At 47.4% G+C, this 21,168-nt stretch overlaps 1 protein-coding gene across 3 annotated transcripts in view; it reads left to right on the top strand.

Moving 5' to 3' along the window:
• Positions 1–21,168, top strand: part of Kif13b (kinesin family member 13B) — a 170,163-nt gene extending 148,995 nt beyond the window's left edge. For 2 of the 3 annotated variants that reach the window (XM_074055244.1, XM_074055243.1), the window contains 3 exons: positions 11,937–11,987; positions 14,465–15,146; positions 18,211–21,168. In XM_074055244.1, coding sequence (XP_073911345.1) covers positions 11,937–11,987; positions 14,465–15,146; positions 18,211–18,476 — 999 coding nt within the window. In that variant the 3' untranslated portion in view covers positions 18,477–21,168. Of the gene's footprint in view, positions 1–11,936; positions 11,988–12,583; positions 12,772–14,464; positions 15,147–18,210 lie in introns of those variants that run through there. The other variant, XR_012441576.1, reaches the window with a different exon arrangement.

The following is a 21,168-nucleotide window of genomic DNA, read 5'->3' as shown; positions in this document are numbered from 1 at the left end:
TGATCTGTCACATTAAAGTCTGATGGTCACCGTTTTCCAGTTGTTGATCAGTCTAAGTTGAAGGAAAGTGGAATCATGTTAGAGTTACTGAGTCGCTGTCCACCATAGGCAGGTATAATTATTTAAGGCTGTCTTCAGCTTTTGATGTAGCAAGTCAAAGCACCTGCCACGTGAGAGAATTTACTTACACTCTTACAGTTCAAGCAGAAAGTGATTGGCTCTCTGGGTAGCAAAGGAGTAGCAATGTGTTAGAAGTGAATCTTGTAATGGGAGGAGAACCATAATTTGTCATGTCTACATTAAGAGATGTGATCTTGAAATATTTGGAAGATTCCTTGGGCAACTTTTGTTCATTTACTCAAACGTACTTTTTTTTTCTCTTCCCTCCCCCTCCTCCCCTCCTGTCTCCTCACACTCCTACCTGTTTCTTTCTATGATCTCGTTCAGTTCTATGGCTTTAACTATTTATACAAAGTATCTAGAGTGATCTTTCACAACCTTCCATTACTCCATGGCTTGAAACCTTCCTGGAAATGGAATTAAGTCTGATTCTCTTACTGTGGCTTATCATGCCCTCTAAGTAGCTGGTGCTATGAACTTTAATCTTTTTTTTTTTTAACTTTTTTTGGTGATACTGGGATTTGAACTCAGGGCTTCCCACTTGGTTAGGCAGGTATTTGACTGCTGGCCTGGAACTGCGATCTTCCCAACTATAGCTTCCCACATAGCTTGGGATGACAGGTGTATGCCACTGTACCCACCTATTGGTTGAGATGAGGTCTCGCAAACTACTTGCTTGGGCTGGCTTTGAATGGTGATCCCTCTGATCTCAGACTCCCAACTATCTTGGATTACAGGCTTGGCACCCTGCAAGTAGTTTTTTTTTTTTAAGTACATACATTTTAGTTACCATCTACACACATTTTTGTTGTTGTTGTTTCCTTTGCGGTGACCTGGGGTTTGAACTCAGGGCCTCACACTTGCTAGGCAGGCACTCTACCACTTGAGCCACTGCACCAGACCTTTTAGTGTTGGTTATTTTTGAGGTAGGGCCTTACTTTATGCCCGGGCTGACCTGGTCTACCATCTCCTGTGCTTCCTTGTGTAGCTGGGATGACAGCCAGGCTGTCGTGCCCAGCCATTGGTTGAAATGACCTCTTGTGAACTTTTTGTCCTGGCTGGCCTCAAATCATGATCCTCCTTATCTCTACCTCCTAAGTAGATAGAATTACAGACTTGAGCCACTATGCCCAACTTTCATCTGCACACTTTTTAAAGTTGTTGTCTGTGTGCATTTGAGTCAAAAGCAAAATGAAACATTACAGGGCCTAAGACAGAGCCCTATCTTCTGAAAGAAGCCACTCAAATCACAGGGTGACAGGTTAGCACAGTGCAGCTCTGCGGTTCCAGTAACTACCTTCTTCACATTTCCCACCCTCCTACCAAAGAGATTAGGAGAGACTTTGGTAGCTACGGTATGGAGATAAAGTGATCCCACACTCACAGCTGCCTATGTCAGCAATCTAGGAAGCCTAAGAAAAGCAAACACAGTGACCATTGCTGGACAGCCCTGCTCCTTCCTGGTTTCATTGCTCTGGGCAGGCATCTAATGCTGTGCATTTTAGCAGCTGCTTAAAGAGACATACAAACATCCCGAGGCTTCCTTTCTGTTTTGAGCCTGTCTTTTATTTGCTGCTAGTGCCTGTGCAAATGATTACTAAATAAGCACGATCAGACATTTAGATGTCCAGAACAACATTAAAGGTGGAATCTGGAAAAATCCAAATCAGTACATGTACCTAAAAGGAATTTGTGTCAATTCTATAGTGTAGGAAGGGATAAATATTGCTATTCATATTGATAAGACTTAGAGACAGTAAGTAGATCAGAATGTTACTCAATATTTATAGTGTGAAGCAGTTCCCACACCAAAATGCAAACTCAAAATGGTTTAGGAGTATACAACAGAGCATGTTCCAATGGCATACCCTTACTTCCACCCTACTCTCTGCCTTCTCCTTTCATCATTTTAAAACCATTCTTTTTGTTTTCCACCTACGATGAAAGAAATCAAAGCAATTGCTTTTATGCTTCTACCCCAGTTTTGATTGGAAACTTAAACCTCTTTTGAAGAAGCCCTCCTGGGTTCTCTTTGGTACAATCAGATGACATTTAGAGTACTGCACCTGGGTCTGGATGCATTGCTCCTGAAATACAGTGGCAGGTGGAATTATTTCAGAGTAAGTTAGAAGTGCTTTATGAGGAAGGATTAAAGGAATGACCAGCAGTGAATGAGAGAACTGAGTATCAGCACTCAGAACATCCCCACCCCAGGAAGGGAAGAGCAGAGAAGGCTACTTTTGCTGAAGCAGTGTGCAGAGAGTGACAGAAAGAGGGAATTGAAATTAGCAAAGGACATGGGGACATCTGGGAATGAATACAGTGATTTATAGACAGCATGGTTCTCGAAATCAAAATATGTGGGTTCCTGTCACTTGTGGTTTAAAACAGACATTTTTGAGGACGTAAACTAAGCCAGGTAAGGATTAAGGGTAGGCTAAGGTCCACTTCTTCGAGTCATTCCTCGTGTTTCCATTGGCAGATGGGGTGAAGAGAAACATGGGTTGTGTAATGAGGGAATAATTATCAAAAATACTTTTAATCAGAGTGTCCTTGACATTTTCAGACAGGAATGTTCAATTCCCTCCCTCACTCGAGACCTCACAGGCACATGAGCAGAGCACAGGGACACTGATGAAAAGGCGTGTGGGAGTTAACCTGTTCTTTGGGATCAGCCGCTTCTCAGGTCAAGAGGCTACTGTCTTCCTGGCACTGTGTTTCAAGCTTGTGTAGCAGATGGATTTGAAAAGGTTCTTGGATCTTTTCTTGTAAGATGGAAGTTATCAGTTTCTTTTTTTAGAAACAATGATTCTCATAACTTACAGAGTCCTTTGGGTTGAACATATTCATAGACTTAAGTTTCCCGTTTTTATGGAGATTGGTTCTGGTTGTAATCAATTTCTGTCTGAGTTCCAGAAATGCAAAGATACTGCACAGAAAGAGGTGGCAGCTGACAAAATTGCTGTCTTTGACCTTCTGATGCAAGTTTAGTAACGAATCTGGAAAATAATGAACTGCAATTAATGAAATCTGCACTCATATTCAAGTGTGTTTCTCAGACAGCACAAAAAATAATTGAAAGAACTTCCTGCTCTCTAATTAGTTAGATTGAATTAATTTGGCATGATAGCTTTTTTCACGTATCTGGAAGTCTGTGTTCAGATGAAGCTGTTTATGTGCTTCAGAGTCTGGGACTCCAAGTGGCATTGCTGATTAATCTGGGGAATTGAAGAGTTAATGGTCAGATTTAATTTCCACCATCAAAAGTGCAGCCCCATTTTGGCTTGTCTCTTTTCATGTCTGCCCTATGGTAGAGTGGCCTTGTCAGATGCAAAGCCCCGTTCCTCCTGTGCACCCCACATAGCTTCAATTGTGGCAGGCACAGCCTGGGGCATCTCTGGTACCACTGAAAAAGATGTTCCTGTGATGGTCCCTCTTTCAATATGTGATTCTTCCTTGAAGGAAGTGGGAAATTTACACAAATACTCGTTCTTCCCTCGTACACAGGATGCTATTTTAGGTTAGTTACACTTGGTCTTCCTTAGTGAAGCAAACTGCACTTAGCTTTAAATAGAAGTTCAGTATCTTAACTAGCTAAAACAACAAAAAAGGTCTATGCCTATATTCTAGCCTCTCATTTCCCTTCATCATTCAGGTTATTTAATAAATAATATAGGTGGGCATTTCCCCTGTGATTTAATACCACCCGTGCTAATCAGATGACTACATTCCATGGTCTTGAATTAGCAAAGAGAACCTTGCATATGCCCAGACTTTTAAAAAATTTTTTAAATTTTTAAGTTTTTAAACTGACTTCTTGTTCATTTGCTTTAGTGATGAATTCTTGGGTATTCTTACCTCTGTTGGAAGACTTAGTTTCCAGAAATTATCACACTTTGCTGTCTAGTTCCACCCCCAGAAATTGATAGGTGGTAAGTTGACATACTCAGAGATACTAAGGTGGCAAGATTGTCTTTAGCTGATCTGAAAAATAACAAATGATTCATGTAAGGACTCCAGCAAACCAGGAGATTTCTGAGACAATGCAGCAGGTGGTTGGTGGGGTCTGGCTGCACTCACACAGGAGTGGGAAGTGATTCTCTAGACTGAGATTGGCAACCTGTTTTTGTAAAGGGCCAGATAGTGAATATTTTAGGAAGCCACGAAGCACTGAGAGAGAAGGACAGTTAGATAAGATACATTTTTTCCGGGGCATGCCCTCTAGTACCTACTTCCTCCAACCAGGCTCACCTTCTACTTTTCACCACCTCCCAATAATGCTATAATACTCTGAATCCGTCAAGGGCTTAATCTGTTGATGAGGTCAGAGCCCTCAGATTCTGTCACTTCCCAAAACCCATCAGTGGACAACCACACCCCTAATACATGAGCCAGCAGGGGACATTTCATATTCAAACTGAAACAGACACCCTTTTTTCTGTATAAAAGCCTTAAAATTGGTTGTGCATTTTATATTTCTAGCACATTCCAATTCAGATACTAAATTTTCATTGGAAATACTTAATCTGCATTTAGAGTTAGAGAATTTACAGTTGAAAAAGTAGACCTACACCACCAAGCTGTTCCAAACATATTTAGAAGCACATCACTTACATTTATTTTATTAAGGAAAATAAAAAATCCACTTCCTCAGCCACATTAGCCACATATTAAGTGTTTGGTGGCCATGGTTGCCAATATCAGATGAAGCTACCTTGATGAGGAAGCAGGAGACTTGGGTGGAGTAAGAACTTCCAATCAGTAGGGACTCTAGTGAGTGTCAGGCTAGGATTTATACTGAAAAGGTAAGATCTAGTGCATGAGTATGAGCTTAAGGAGATTTCACTTAAGTTTGGTTAAACATTACCAAGTAATCCTGTTCACAGAATGAATGACTCACAACCAGACAAGCTGTGAACATACACTGAGCAACACCTCTCCATGTGTCCTCCTTGTCTTACTCATTCCTTTTTGAAAATTTACCTGCAGGCAGGGGAAGTCCTTGGCAACTTCAGGTTGCAGAGTGACATGGTCAGGCCTGCATTTTAGAAACCACCTTCTGGCTGCAGTCCAGAAGGTAGGTTCAAGAGGAAGAAAATTGTCCTAGTGTGCATGATGTCCTCATGGGGGACCATGGTGTTGGTCAGAAATCCAAAGTCACCTCCCGTGCTTGCCACATGAATTCTGTAATGTGTAGTTGAATGGGACCCCTGGGTAAGCAGGGTGACAGTGTCTCTGGCAAGAACCAGTGGTGGCCACCAGTTACGCCTAGGGAAACATTGCTTAGAGAATTCATGTGGGTAGATCACCTCCGTCCGCATGTGCGTCCCCAGACACGATGGGGTTTTACGCAAGCAAGGTGGTGATGTAGCAGTTAGAATGCTGGGCTCCCCACTTGAAATAAGAAGTGTAGCTGTCTGCTGGCGTCATCATGGCTAACTCCACTGATCAGCCTGGCACGTGGAGTGTGAAGCAGGAGGCAGCTGCAGGTGTAGTGGGAACCGGGCACTTAGGGACCTACCCATGGCCCCAGACGCCTCTGGGCTAGGTGAGAGTTTTTCCCCAGCCTGCCTCTCTGACTTACCATTCTCTGTCATTTCTCCTTCTTCCAGGCAAGCCACCCTCCTCTGATTAGCATAACCTTTAAAAACCGTATTTTTATTGATTAGGTTATTGCTGAGCCTTTGATTTAAGTGATTCTGCATGTCTGCTTTTCACCCATTGTGTGTTACTTTTATCAGAAGAGTTTTGAAGACCAGGAAGCACTTTGCTATATGCACTGCTTCTGCTTGCTTTTGTTGCTTCTTCTGTTTTCCCCACCTTAGTAGCAGGAAAATAAGAGGATTATTCTGGTCATAAAAATAATTCATATTCTTGGATTTAAATCACTGGTTAGTGTTTGTCAACTGAGACAGCATTGTTTTAATGTAGACACCATTAAAAATGGGATATAAGAATTTATCAAATTTAGGGTAAAGTTATTAGGGAAGCTTTATTTTTACTTTTTTTTTTTTTTTAAATTAGTTGGGCTTAGGGTTTGAATTCAGGGCTTCATATTTGCAAAGCAGGAACTCTAGCTCTTGAGCCATACCTCTTGTCCAGGAAAGGTTTATTTTTAAGGAAGAAAAAATGCCCCAGAAAAAAATTTCTTTTTGGCAGTAGTGGAGTTTGAATTCAGCCTCATCTTACTAGGCAGGCAGTCTACTACTTGAGCCACCCTGTATGTGTGATATTTTCTAGATATGATCTCACAAACTGATCCCTATCTGTCTCCTGAGTAGCTGGGATTACAGACATGAGCCTGAGCCGCAAGCACCTGACTATACCAGGGCTTTTTTGTATTTGGCAGGACTGGTGCTTGAACTCAGGGCCTATGCTTGCTAGGCAGACACTCTTCCACTTAAGCTACCCCTCCATCCCTTGGGGAAATTTTTCAGTAATTATTTTTTCCTTCAACTAATGTCTCTTCTCTCCTTTACTTACCCTTATGGTCAAATTTCAGAAGATCTTTTACCTTTTTTACCCCCTGCCCCATTCTCTGTCACTGTAGAACTCATTCTTTGTGGCACTTATTAAGTAATTTATGTGTTTGTTTATTCATACAGGAAGCATTGAGCTATTGCCTTATTTGTGGAAACTCAGAGATGAATGCCACCTAACCATTGTCTTGCAAAGGGGTGAGGTTGAGAATCTCCCTAAGAACCACATGGACAGACACAGACAGTGTAGGAGGACGTGGTAGATGCCGTCAGATGTGTATCTGCAGATGGCATGGTGAATGGAGTAGGTATTTCTACGTGCAGTCGGGAATACTGGGTCCTGCTTTTGCTGAGACTCACCAGTGAAGAGCTAGTCGTCAGGTGACAGTTCTATAGTACGAATGGTGCAGGGAGGGAAGGGCCTGGAAAACAGTGTAGGCAAGAGGTCATAGTATTGAGGTGTGACAGGAAGGGCAAGGGACAGCCTCATGGACATCGTCTGTGTCATGAGTTTGGAGTCTGTGGGTTGGCAGGGGAGCTCCAAAATAGCTCTTATGCTGGGTGAGGAAATTCTGATCTCCAGTACTCATATGGCATGTTAAAGCCAGTAACAAATGGCAAGGCATGATCCGAGAAGTGACAGTCACCATTTCCCTGCAACGTTCCCAAGCTGTTCTGCCTTAATGTGCCTCTGTTAGCTCTGGGCACTGCGCAGTGGACGTCGCAGGGTAGAGGCTTTGGTCCTTCCCATTGCTGGCATCAGCTCCAGCCAACTGCGTGTTTAGCAGTGGGGGATGCTTTCTCAACCTTGGTCTCTGCAGTGTGAAATGTAGATAATTGCACTTCTCCTCACTTGTCTCATGGGAGTTCTCCTTAGTATTTATAGCTGCAAATACTTTGCAGTCATTTTTATTAATAGTTACCAGATGTGTCCTAAGGATTAATGAATTTACGAGCTGAAATGTTTTGAGCTCCTGAAACAGAGGCAAGGCCTGCACAGGGATATGCAAAAGAGCATGAAAATGCAAACAATGTGCATTTGCAAACTTGAGCTCTTATGTGTGAAGGAGAAACAGCTCAGTTAAGATGTCAGCATACTTTCCAGATGCATTTGGTATCCTTTTAAAGATTGCTGGGTTCATCACAGGCCATTGACAACATGGACGGTTCAGTAACCCCCCAGCCCTCCAGGCACACACAGGGCTCACTCTCCACCACCCCCTCCCTCTCCCCCACAGAATACACATTTGTGTTCACAGTGCTGTCTCCCCTCTCCCTCTCATTGTGGGCTTTGTCTTTGTTTGACTCTGTATCCCCAGCTTCCATGGCCAGTTGTCTCCAAGTGTTAGTTGTCTCCAAGTGGCAGTTGTCTCCTTTTATCTCTGAACATTCATTTCTGTTTCTATTTCCTTGGAACCACTAAAGTAAATTCTTAGTTGATCTTGCTACATTTAGTATCTCCCCTTCCTAAAGATTCCTTTTCTGAAGCATCATTCTTAATTGCTGCTTCATTGAGTGATTAAGCTTAGAAAGCCTCCACATAGCCTTAGCCCCTTTTCCCCCTGCCCAGTGTTGGGCAGCTGTGGGATAGGGTGGGCACTCTTCCCTAGGAGCTGGAAAGAGTGGCCTTGAGATTGAAAGTCACTCATTTTTGTGTTGTGCCTGGCACAGGGCATGAGGCCTGTACCCCATGAGACCTGGTGAGTCTGTGTTGAGCTGGATTTATACATTGAGAGACAGAACCAGGGCTATAGTTAATCTAGCCATTAAGTTCATTTCAGCAGACATTTATGAAGCATCCACTGGATTTTATAATCCTACTGACATATAAAGAAAAGTGTAGATCACATTTCTGTCCTCTGTTTAGGAGGACAGAATGGTGTCATTTTAGAAAAGGTCCATCCTAGTTAGTCACCATTCCATCTTTGTGGGGTTGCTACATTTTCATCCTTTCCAGGGGTAAGTGTCCACTTAGAGGAGCCTTTACCCCAATCTTGTCCATTTTCGGTCTGATCTAACTGACCAATGTATTTTGGAGTGTTTGTGTGAGAAACTTTTTTCTGCCTTTACTGACAAATACACTCTGAACACCTTCACATTTGTGAGGGACTTTGGATACTATGGAAAAACTGCAAGAGACCACAGTCTGCTCCTGGACTGTGGTGAAGTTGGAGGAAGACTGCCTGTTCTCAGGGCCTGAGGAAAAGGGCTGGGTGCTAGGATTGAGGTGGGGTTGTGGAGGAAACTGTTTCCTGGTCCAGAAATTGAGGTGGCTGGAGGACCTTGTAGGTCAGCTGTTACCACCTTCAGGGTTGCCATACTGCTCTCTCTTCACCACGGGCATTGTCTTTCTTTTTCAGTTATTTATTTCTTAGCATAAGGTTAGCATATAAAGGGATTTTATTGTGATATTTCTATTCCCAACATGTGATCAAATTCATCACCTCTATTATACTTTTAACCTTCCCTGCTCCTACCCCCTTTTCCAGACAGTATTTAGGGACTGTCCTTAATGCTGTCTTCATACATGCATATAATGTACTTTGATCTTGTTCACCTTCTAGCACCTTCTCCTTTCCCTCTCCCTCCCCGCTGGTCCCCGCCACCACAGCCCCCCTTTTTGTTCATGTTCTGTCATCATTGTTGTCACCATCATTTTAGGTCTACTTTCCACATGTGAGCAAAAACATGGACTGTTTGGCTTTTTGAACTTGGCTTACCTTGCTCAACATCACTTTCTGCAGACAACATAATTTTTTATTCTGTATGGCTAATACTCCATTGTGTATACCATGTTTTCCTTACTCATTGATGATGACACCTGGGCTGATTCTAAATGTTGACTATTGTGAATATTGCTGATATAAACATGACTGTGGCGGTATCTCTATTGTATATTGATGTATACTTCAGGTGGTATAGCAGGACCACAAGGGTAGCCCTGTTTTTAGTTGTTTTTTTCTTTCATTCTTTTTTTTTTTGGTGGGCCTAGGGTTTGAACTTGGGGCTTCACATTTACAAAGCAGGCACTCTACCACTTGAGCCACACCTCCAATTCATTTTTGCTCTGTTTATTTTGGAGATGGAGTCTTACGAACTATTTGCTGGAGCTGGCTTCGAACTGTGATCCTCCCAGTCTCAACCTCCTAAGTAGCTAGGATTGCAGGCATGGACCACCAGTGCCTGGCTTGTTGTTTTTCTTGATGGTTACCATTTAGACTGAGGAGAGATGGAATCTCAGTTTTGTACATTTCCTTTATAGCTGAGGATGTTGAACATTTCTTCATGTATTTGATAGCCTTTTGTACTTCTTTTAAGAATTGTTTGCTCATTAACCCATTAATTGGATTATTCTTTTGGTGTTTGATTTTTTGAGCTCTTTGTATATCTGGATTTTAATTCTTTACCTGATGAATAGCTGACAGAGATTTTTTTCCTTTAACATATAACTGATCCCACCTTTCCTTAAGCTTTAACTACCCATAGCTTCCCAGTGTTTGCAGGGTAAAGTGTCCTTAGCTTGTCTCTAGAGCCTACTATTCTTTTAAGCCATTTCTTTTATGGTCTCCTCAATTCCCCTTCTTCTGCCTAATCTCAAACCCTGCTCTGTTCCCTCACTTTCAGCAGAATCGATCCTCAGAGGCCCCTGTGTTCCAAAAGCAGCCAGCCCATAGCATAAGTTGATATCTTTGCCAAAATGGAGTGTTCAGTCAGGTTAGCACTCAGCTAGGTGGGTGTCCTATTCCAGATAGGCTCTTCTCCCTTTAGGAGAGTTTGGTTCTCCGGCTGGAGGGAAGATGAGGCAGTCTAGTTTTGGGGCTGCAGGCTCTGTCTAGACAGTCTTGACTACATAGATGCCTCAGGGCCCAGGAACACATAGCAACCAGCGGGAACCAAAGCAGCTGGATGACTGAGAGCCAGAAGAAGGAAGCTTACAGATATGGAGTCTAATAGAGCAGTGACCAGTGGTCATTCGTGGACCCTACAGGGAGAGAGACGCTGATCCTGTGCCTGCCTTTGCCCTCTTCAGGGCTGAGCAGGCAGAGCTGGCTCTGTCCAGACTCCTTCACCGGAGAAGGGAGACGTAGGAGGAACCAGAGATGGTAAGCTGCCAATGGCAGAAATGGCAGCTTCCTGGTTCTTCCAGAGATAGTTGCATCTTTGTCTGCTTCCGTGTTCCACCTCCATTTAAATCTATCAGTTAAAAAATGAATTTCTGATTGCTTCCCCTTTCTCCAACTTCCCTTTCCAGATCCTCACTGTTAATTTTTTTGCTTCTTTTCTTTAATGTTTCTTGAATCCATAAGTAATGAAGTTCTCCCTGGTGATGCCACTTATATCCATAATTCAGGCTCTTCTCACCTCATACCAGCTCTGTTGCTGGGATCTCCTTACTAATGTATCTCCTTGGACTTGAAATATTCCTCCAATCAATTTGCATTCCACTGCAGATGAATCTTTCTGCTTTTCATCTGTCTTCTGCCTTGTTTTGGGCAGTTCTGTGTGTTGAACTCAGGACCTCATACTTGCTAGGCAGGTGTTCTACCACTTGAGCCACTCTGCCAGCTCTTTTTGTGTTGGCTGTTTTGGAGATAGAGTCTCACTTTATGCCCAGGCAGACCTGGACCATGTTGCTCCTATTTGTGCTGTCCTGCATAGCTGGGATGACAGATGCGCATGTGGCTGATGTCAAACCACAGTCCTCTCAATCTTTGTCTCACAAGTAGGTAGGATAACAGGTGTGGGCCACCTCACCCAACTGTTCTGCTTTCTTTGCTTAGGAATCCGGTGACTCCTTTTTGCTACTTAGTTAAATTAGTTTCAGACACCTGAGACTGCCCTCATGTCCTTACTGATTCTATGATGCTATAACCAAACAGAGACCTCCTTCCTTTTCACTCCTTCCTTCTAACTCCTTCCTCTCACATTACCTTAAGGGCTCCCTGGCCATTCAGGCTTAAGGTGGCTTCCAGATCCTGCCTGAAGTCTCTCTAGATCTTTCCTGTTCTAGTCACTTCTCCATATAAGTCTTGTGTCACCTCTGTGCACAGTACAGCCCTTGATCAGCATATGCATTTGTGATTTGAGAGAGGGCAGGTGAGTGTGGGAGTGCACTGCATGCTTAGTGACTTGTGCATGTGACTTATCTCCTGGCTGGGGACAAGCCCTTGCTTCCTGGCCCCTGGCCTCTGCTGTCCTCGTTGGCAGGGGTCTGTTGGAGTTCCTGAGAGTTGTGCAGGTGGGGTCCTCCTGCTGGCTTTCCAGTCTGCCCCAGTGCACACTTGCTGCAGTGTTTGTAAGCTCTGGGATCTCTCACCTGCACACTTGTCTCCCCAGCCGCTGCCCCGGATCCTGGTGCAGTCTGCCCCGGCGACCAGGACAGAGTCGGTGAGTCACTCCAGCTGGGGCTGCCCCACTTTCAGTGGGTGGCCCTGACACTGGAATCATTTTATCCACACCTGTACTTTTTTTCTATCTCATTCCCATTTTAATATTTAAGTACAATGTAGGTCACTGTCTTCTCCTTGCACATTTTCCTTGTTACACTTTTCTATTTTCAACCTGTTAATCATATGATTGCGAAACGTTTAGGTGCTTGACTGCTAATGTAGTCTGTGCTTTAATAGCCCACTGCTAGGCGGAGGGGATTTCTATAAACAGAACAATCTCCTTGTTCTAAGTGTTTGCTTAATTCTCGGTTTTACATTTCATTCTGATTCATGATATCAGCGTGAAAAGACTAATGCTAAGCTGGGAGAAAATAGTCTCTTATTATCTCCCACAGGTCAAAAGCACTTCTCATCTCATGAATAGCATGTCTGTTTTCTCCCACTGTGCCTTCATTCTCTTAGGAAATGCCATATTTTCATAGGGAAATTTTATTTATTAAAACAACAGCAAAAGTGCCCAGTAATTTGAAGGAAAGTTCACATCTCCAGGTACTCCCTCGCTCCTAAAAGGCCCTTTCACTCCGTGTCTCCCAGAGTTCCCGAGCTTCCTCATGGAGGGAGCCTGTCTCTCTTTGCAGAGGCTGGATTGAGCACCCAGCCTGAGGCACTTGGAGCAGGGTCCTTCTGAGCAAGGACACCTGTATTCCAGGCCTGCAGCTCATCCTGGTGACCTCCTTGAGTCTGGGCTTCCATAGAAGTCTCTGGAAATCTCTCTCTTGAAGGTAAGGGTATAAAACCCAAAGATGGAAACTAGGTTTCAACTGACACATTTATTCCAGTCAATGCGGAGTAGTTCCTGCAGGCTGGCTCTGCAGGGTTGGAGGCTGCAGCAGTTTGTGCTTCTGCCATCTTTGGTCTGTCCTTATTGCACAGCTGGCTCCCTCTCTGAGCCCCATTGTAAAATGAATGTGCTGATGCATCCTGTTTGCCCTCCACCATTGGTTCATGGGCCACCATTTAGTATGTGAAGATTTAAGGTAGAGTCTCGGGACCACACCTCCAGATCTCTTCTCCTGGCCTAAGTAGCCAGGGGTGGAACTGGTGATGGCTGGACCTTACCTGGTGAGCTGATTTCAAGGCTATCATTGCTGTGCAGATTCTTGCCTCTGTTAGCTTTTGTTAGTGCGTTCTTTCCACATGGCCAGTTGTTTTAAAACTAAAATAGCAAAGAATAAATAAAACATGTACAAGTAGCAAAGGAAAAATGATTGAAGGACTGCCTAATCTTTTAGAGTATTTATGCTGCTGACGGTTATTGATCTGTTGGATTGAGTAAATTTTGCAGCCCAGATATCCATCACAAAAATGGGCTGTTAATCTCAAGAGGTGCCGTTAATTTCATCCCCTGAAAGTGTGTCTTGTAGGGGAAGAAGGCCTCTGGAAACAGGAATATAAATGACAATTCACGAGAAAATGTGTGATTTATCAGACTGCGGAGTTAAGCCAAGTAACTGTAAGAGACTTATAGATCTCAGCTGTTTTCCCAGTTCAAATAAATCCTGTATCTCAAATGGAAAATGATCATTCCTGTAATATAAATCATTTTTCCATAAATAGTGAGAAACATTTCTTTTTCTCTACTTCATCCCCCATTTGCGCCTTCTCTTTCCCCAACACCTTGGCTAGGGAGTGGGAAGAGAAGTGGTCTCCCTCAAACACTGGGATTTGGACAAGTGGTGACTGTCATCATCCTGTGAGATGTTGGCTTTGTGAGTGTCCTCTGCCTGGTGACTCAGACTGAGTGACATATCAGACAGGCCAGGCCAGCCACCACTGTCTAGGTCTTCACTCACTCCTCCTGGCCTGTGTGGCCCAAGACAGAGACTCCCAGCCCTCCCTGATGTGGCACCCCTTCCACAGCAACCAGAAATGAAAACCTCTCAGAGGGCCATGACCACAGGCAGCCTATGTCACCTTCCGTGTCCCTGACTCCCAGGAGCAAACCAGGCATAGCCTGGGTCAGTTCCTCAGGATGCCTGCACTGCTAAAGTGCTTTGGGATCTTGGGTGATAGCATCCTTTGGACTTGGGGGGTGGAGGGAGGGGAAGGAAGTGCTCTTCTGGCTTCTTTGGGCGGAGAATGTCCCCAGGGGACAGTTACCGTGTGGACATGGGGTCTGGTGTGCATCTGCTGCTTGCACCCTCCACCTAGGGCTGTTGTCCCCTGTGTACCACCTGGCCCTAGATGGAAGGGATCAGCATCTCTCTTTACATAAGAGGCAAGTGGAAGAGGCAGGGCCTGTGCCAGTTTGCTCAGCGGCTTAGCACACAGAGGCCCTGGTGTACCTACCCCAAACCAGGCCTTGCCATGCCCAAGCTGCAGTGTCCAGAAATGGGCTCCCTGGCACTGGCTTCTGTGGGGCAGGAATGCCTGACCTGCCATCTCGGTTGTGTCTCCCTCCCTCTCCCCATCCAGGCCCAGCGAGGAAGCCCGCGACTCGGCTTGGCCCCGGAGGCCCTGGTGCAGACTGCTGCCTCCTCTGCGATCTGTGACAAGGCCGCCAAGGCGCCTTCCCCGCGGTCCGCCGCGGCCGTCACCCAGGCCCCGGAGGGCCAGGACGGGCCCCCCAGCCCCCTGAGCGAGGCCTCCAGCGGCTACTTCTCCCACAGCGTCTCCACCGCCACCCTGTCGGACGCGCTCGGCCTCGGCCTAGACGCAGCCCTAGGCCAGTCGCCTGCCTCGCCGCCGCCTGCTCTGGGCCCCGCCGCCCAGTCTGCCGAGCTGCCTGCCCCGCCCCACACGCACCTGCAGCCCTGCGGGGAGCCCGAGGCCCGGGCGACCCCCGCTCCGGCGCCTGCCTCCCCATTCCGAATTCAGAGGGTGCGGACCTCGGAGCTGAAGTCCTTCACGCGCATGCTGGGTGGCGGGGCCGAGGAGGATCTGCTGGCCGCAGAAGGGGCCAGTGACACAGGGACACAGGTCCTAGGAAAGCCGGACACAGCCTCTGACTCCGAGGACACCAGTGAAGTCCCCGAGTGGCTCAAAGAGGGGGAGTACGTGGTTGTGGGCACCAACAAGATGGGCACCGTGAGGTACATTGGGCCCACCGACTTCCAGGAGGGCACGTGGGTCGGCGTGGAGCTGGACCTGCCTTCAGGTCAGTGGGCAGTGGGGTCCCCCACAACTGCCGTGAGCCTCCTGCTTTCACACTTAGGAATGTTCCCTAGATAAGAATTTCCTAATCCATGCATTAACTCTTTCTTAAAAAGTTTCCTAGCCGGCACCGGTGGCGCAGGCCTATAATCCTAGCTACTCAGGAGGCAGTGATCAGGAGGATCGCGGTTCAAAGCCAGCCCTGGCAAATAGAGAGACCATATCTCGAAAAAACCCTTCACAGAAAAGGACTGGTGGAGTGACTCAAGTGGTAGGGCCCTGAGTTCAAACCCCAGTACCACAAAAAAAAAAAAAGTTTCCTTAACCTTTTGAAATTTCTTAGAAACCTGAGTCACTTAAAACTCCTCTGAAGCTGGAAATGGTTTTAAATGTACTTTCTTTGGGGTAGAGCTGAGGTCTCCTTTATGTTGCCATGGCTGCTGGTTTCAAACCCTTGGGCCACAGTGAGCATCCTGTCTCAGGCACTCTAGGAGCCTGGACTACAGGTCCACACCGCCATGCCCCATGCCCAGCTTTTTTTTTTTTTTTTTTTTTGTGGTACCTGGGTTTGAACTCAGGACCTCACACTTGCTAAGCAGGCACTCTACCACTTGAGCCACTCCACCGGTTAACCCATTTTTGTGTTGGGTATTTTCCAGATAGGGTCTCTTGAACTATTTACCTGGGCTGACTTGGAACTGGGATCTTCCTGATCTCTACCTCCTGAGTAACTAAGATTACAGGCGTGCTCTGGGCTGTGCCCAGTTTTAAATGTACTTTTTAATATGGCGTTTGAAATAGAATAGTACCTCTGCCTCAGGTGAGAAGCATGGTACATGTGCCCTTGTTCTCTCTCTGCTGTACCTAAACCTTCTCTGGCTGTCCAGGGTTTGGGACCTCTAGATGTGGTGACATGAGATCCTTCACAGGCCCTGGAGTCCCTTGCCAGACTGACGAATCTCAGAAATGATTAGAAAAATAGGGGTCAGACTTAAGGAAACACTTTGTCCTTCAGAAGTTTCTTCCATGCTGTTTTAAACATCTCTATTGGGCAGTAATTTTTATGCTGTGGACTTTGCCCATGTAAAGTGTACAATTCAATGATTTGGAGCCTATTTAATGAGTTGTGTCACTGTCACTGTAATCTAAATTTAGAACACACTCATCACCCCAGAGAGACATCTCAGTCTGTTAGCATCTGTACCTCTCTCCTAGCCCTGGGCAACCACTAATCTTTCTGTTACTAAATTTATATTGAAAAGCTGTCATCTGAACTTTTATTTATTTTTTTATTTTTGTGGTACTAGGGCTTGAACTCAGGTCCTTCCCCTTGAGCCACTCTACCAGCCCTTTTTTTGTGATGGATGTTTTCAAGATAGGGTCTCATGAACTATTTGCTCGGGCTGGCTTTGAACCGTGATCCTTCTGATCTCAGTCTTCTGAGTTATGAGGATTACAGGTGTGAGCCATCAGTGCCTGGCCTGTTGTCTGGACTTTCATGTAGAGGGAACCATGCAGTAGGTAGACTTCTGTGTCTGGCCTCTTTCCCAACATGAGGTGGTTATTGTCCCTCTGTGTAGAAGTATTCCCAGCAACTCCTTCCTGTTTGTGGCTGATGATGCCCACTGTTTGGACATGTGTGTGGGCTCCACTCTGGTTCTTCTGCAGAGTGCTGCTGTGAATATTCGTGGGGAAAGTGACACGTTCAGTCTATTGTGTGGCTATCCAGGAGTTGCTCAGTTTTTTAACATTTCGAGGATTGCCAGACTGGTTCCAAAGTGGCTGCATCATTTACCTTCCTGACAGCAAAGTTAGAGACCTGAAGGAGGCTTCTTCAGGTCTTCAGAGTCTGCCTGGGGCCTGACAGGGTGGCTGTGGAAGGGTGGGGAACTGGAGCTGGAGCAGTGAGGCACTTCCCTTGTCTGAGCAGGGTAAGAGGGCAGAACTGTATGGAACCCAGAGTCAGGACACAGCAGGAACACTGCTGAGGTCTGAGCCATGCAGCCCACCTGTCTTTGAGAAGTGGCTGTGCTCAGACTCCACCACATGAGAGAGACGGCTCCCTCAGTCACTGTCTCTGGATGCTCTGCCATCAGCCCCAGTGACTTGGTGGGATGGAGCAGGCATTTTGCAGTGGACTTCTCTCAGGGCCCAGCACAGAGCCTTAGGGCCTGCAGCCAGCCTGGAGCTGCACAGGCCCATTCCTGGCTGCAGGTGTGCTGTGCCGTGAAGTTACTCACTGTCTTTGGAAATACTTTGGCAGGGAAGAGCTTAAATTGGAAGTGGGTCTAGACGATTAAAGTAGCGCTAGCACAGGCTGGAGAAACTTTTTAATCCATTTCTCCTGAGGTGCGAAGGAAACTTCAGAAAGAAGTTTGTGTCTGCAGTTGAACTTGAGAATTAAAGGGGCACGCCTGTGGCACACTTGGGAGACTGAGGCAGTAAGATCACAAGTTTGAGGCCAGCGTAGACTCAAAAAACCAAAAAGTTAGAGGGGGATTAGCAAATAATTCATCCAACAAGAAATAACTAAGCACATACTATGTTCCTGTTACTATTCTAGATTTGAAAGATACCTGGCTGAGCAAAACAAAGTCTCTGGCTTCACTGGACTTTTATTTTAATGGGGAGAAAATTACTAAGCAAATAAATAGGTAAAATTGTGAGAGTGTAAGTGCCATGCTGTGAAGAACACGATGTGCTAAGGAGACAAAGGGAGCGTGGCTTCAGGGAATATCTTGATAACATTCAGGGAAGCAAGGCTGGAAGGAGACGGGGAAGGCAGGCCATTGGGGTTGGGGTCTCTGCACCTGTGGCTGAGCATGCCTGACCACAGGACTGAGGGACTCTCTGTCACTGGTGACCACTGCTTGCTGTTCTCGGAGGTGGCCACCTAGTGCACTCATCCATCCAGCTGGTCCCTCCTGGACCATGGAAGTCTGTGAACCACCTTGAAGGGCCTGCTCTGGTGGTGGCACGGAGGTAGCAGTCTGAGGGCCACAGCGAGGGAAGTGGCAGTGTGTGTAGCATGGAACAGCCTCCCTTGACGCTGCCTCCTTCCTTTGCAGGAAAGAACGACGGCTCCATCGGCGGCAAGCAGTACTTCCAGTGCAACCCGGGCTACGGGCTGCTGGTGCGGCCGGGCAGGGTGCGCAGGGCTGCAGGTGCGGGGCGTAGGCGCAGCGCGGGGCTCCGGCCGCAGGGCGCCCCCGAGACCCGCCGGAGCGCCACGCTCTCGGGCTCTGCCACCAACCTGGCCTCGCTGACGGCTGCTCTGGCCAAGGTGGACAGAAGCCACAAGAACCCTGAGAACCGGAAGTCTTGGGCCAGCTGAGCCGCGCTTCTGGTGGACACCGCCAGGAAGCCGGGCGCCTCGGGATGCCCGCGGGACGCCATGAATGCCTTTTGCACGACGCCGAACTGGTGACCACCAGTTCCCTATCCTCCCTGCGACTCTGCAACTATTTCTTTCTCTACTCAGTGAGGGAGGAGGCCCCCTCAGTTAGGGGTGGAAGGTTCTGGGAGCCCAGATGGGTCGAAGGACTGTGGGCTGAGGTGCAGGGTGACATAGCCTGGGCCAGGCCACCTCTCTGCCTGTCTGTGCCAGGGTGTCCTACCTGGAGATTTTGTTGCACTCCCCTTCTCTCTATTGTTCCGACCCCATTAATGTCTTAATTTAAACCATAAGCCTAACTAGTGCCTTTCCTCCCCCAGCAGAGCGACCTCCCTCTGCTGGGCTGCCAGCTTGTCCCCAGCCTCCCACACAAAGTGACAAGTTCCCTTAAGTGCCTATGGCAGAGCCCCTTGCCGGCCCCACGGCTCATGGGGTTTCTGGGAGGTGCCTTCCTGGGTGTCTCAGCGTCTTTCTGTCGCCATTACTCCCTCAGGATGCTTGGGATATATTTATTGATATTTATTTTTTCAAAAGCTGAACTCATTTGCGAGCCACAATCATCATCTGTCCGGCGTGCTGCGTGGTGGGGTCTGCCTTGCCCACAGGCCAGCTGTCTGGGAGCTACCAGCCTCCTGCCCAGGGTGGAAGCCCTCCTGTGACAGTAGATTCAGACACACAGTGGCCCGTCACTAGGAGAAAGGGGCCATGACAAAGTGAGCTAGACCCATTTCTCTTACTTGGTGCAATTGTGGTTTCTGGGGCTGTCCTTAGATCATTTTAACTTGGTGGCAGTTCCCAAGTCCTGACTGCCCCTGGGGATGCCAGCCTGTGGAGAGCTGGTCCCGGTTTTTCTCCTTCGACTCTCGGGGCAGCCATGTTCAGTGGGCTCTGCCCACCTACTTCTGGAGGCACTTCTGGTCCACAGCCTTTGTGGCGGTCTGGCCTGAGTGGGGTCCGTGATGTGTGGGGAGGGTTGGCCAAGGGCCCTGCACAGCTCACACCCCAATTTGACTACACGTGCAGCCCCAGGTGGCCCACTGCTCCCCAGCTGAGGAAAAGCCCCAGGTCAGAATTTGCACCCCGCACTGTTGGTAGCCCATTTCTAGTTTTGCATTTAAGCTTTTAACATCTAGCAAGCTTTCGTTGAGGGCTTGGGGCCCTTAGAAGACGTTGTACTGGGCTGACTCTAGATGGGGCCACCTGCCTGGCAGCTCTCAGACATGAAGGCCTCCCTGGTCCCTGCTCTCTCAGCCTCAGCATGACTGGCACATAGCACCAGAGACTGGGATGGCCTGAGGGGTTTGATTAGCCCTGTGTGCTGTACCATGCTCTGCTTGTCCGGCCTTGATCCAGGCGGGGGCACCATAAAGACGGTGGACCTCTTGGCAAGGGGTTCAGTGTCCGTCCTGCATCTGCACAGGACGTCAGCCAAGTTGCGGCAGCCAGGTACCATGGCTGGGCTGGTGGAATCTGCCAGGGAGAGCCCTGCCTCCTTCCTGTCCTGAGACAGCTTGCTTTGCACCCTGGAATTAGTGCTTTTGGTTCCTGGCCCTCCCACTTCCCCTCCTGCCCAGCACGTTAGTTCTGTTTGCATCTGGGTGGGTATCCACACTGTCCACTGGCACAGGGACCAGCACCATGGTTTCTCTGCAGGATGCCAGAGCCTCGGAGGGGCTGGGGGACACTGAGCCATGTACTCACTGCAGGATGCCTGCGGTCTTGCTGCTGCCACCCAGAGGCCTTCTTGGGCACTCGCGAGGGACACCAGCTCCTCCTCCCCACTAGATGACCAGCAGGGTACATTTGGAGGAAGCAGCTCCGGCCTGACTTCTTTATTCTTTCTTTAGCACAGACTTAACACTAACTTTGGGCTGGAAAAGTGGCGACACTGCAGTGGATGTGGTTGCTAACGTGTCAGGTAGTGGAGGGATAGATGTAGGTGTGTAGCCAGGGTCCCAGATGTCCAGAGAGAGTGGGAAGGCCGAGGGAGAGGGGAGGGTTTTCTGGGCCTGTGTTCCGTGAGAGAATTGAGCATGACCTCAACCCCTGAAGAGGCAGAAAGGCTTAGAAGGTGTTAGGAGCTGCAGAGTTCCTGTATGTGAAATGGGATTGCACTTCCTGGCTTAGAGTGCCTGCCTGCCTGCCAAGGCTGCCTGTGCTGTGAGCTGTGGGTGGAGGGCGTTTCCAGGCTCCCAGCGCCATCAGCTCCAGGCTGCTTCAGATGGAGGCACTGAGGCCACCTGGCCATCTGTAGTGCCTTCCCTGGGGCCTGGAAGTGGCTTACGCTCCAAGCCCAAGACACTGGACCCAAAGCATCTTTCTCAGAGTCCATGCGCTTCACCCAGGGCTGTGGACGGTGCTCACCGTGCTGGGAGAGCCCGGGGACAGCTGCTTCTCTATGGATGAGTTGTGTAAATATGATGGATTTACAGAGAAAAAGTGACTTTGATTCCAGGGTTATAGTGACTTGGTACACATCAAATGCAAGTTTAAAAAATCCAAAGGCTCTATAATGAATTGTAAAGACTGATTATTTCTATGTGCGATGAACTAAACCACTGTAATTTTGTATTATATCTTTTCCATCAGTTGACCAACTGCTTAGAAATAAAACCAGACGATTTCTTGCCTA

Source organism: Castor canadensis, chromosome 14, assembly GCF_047511655.1.
Source record: "Castor canadensis chromosome 14, mCasCan1.hap1v2, whole genome shotgun sequence".
Lineage (NCBI taxonomy): Eukaryota > Metazoa > Chordata > Mammalia > Rodentia > Castoridae > Castor > Castor canadensis.
The sequence above is the reverse complement of the archived record's forward strand: the minus strand, read 5'-3'. Positions and strand labels throughout refer to the sequence as shown.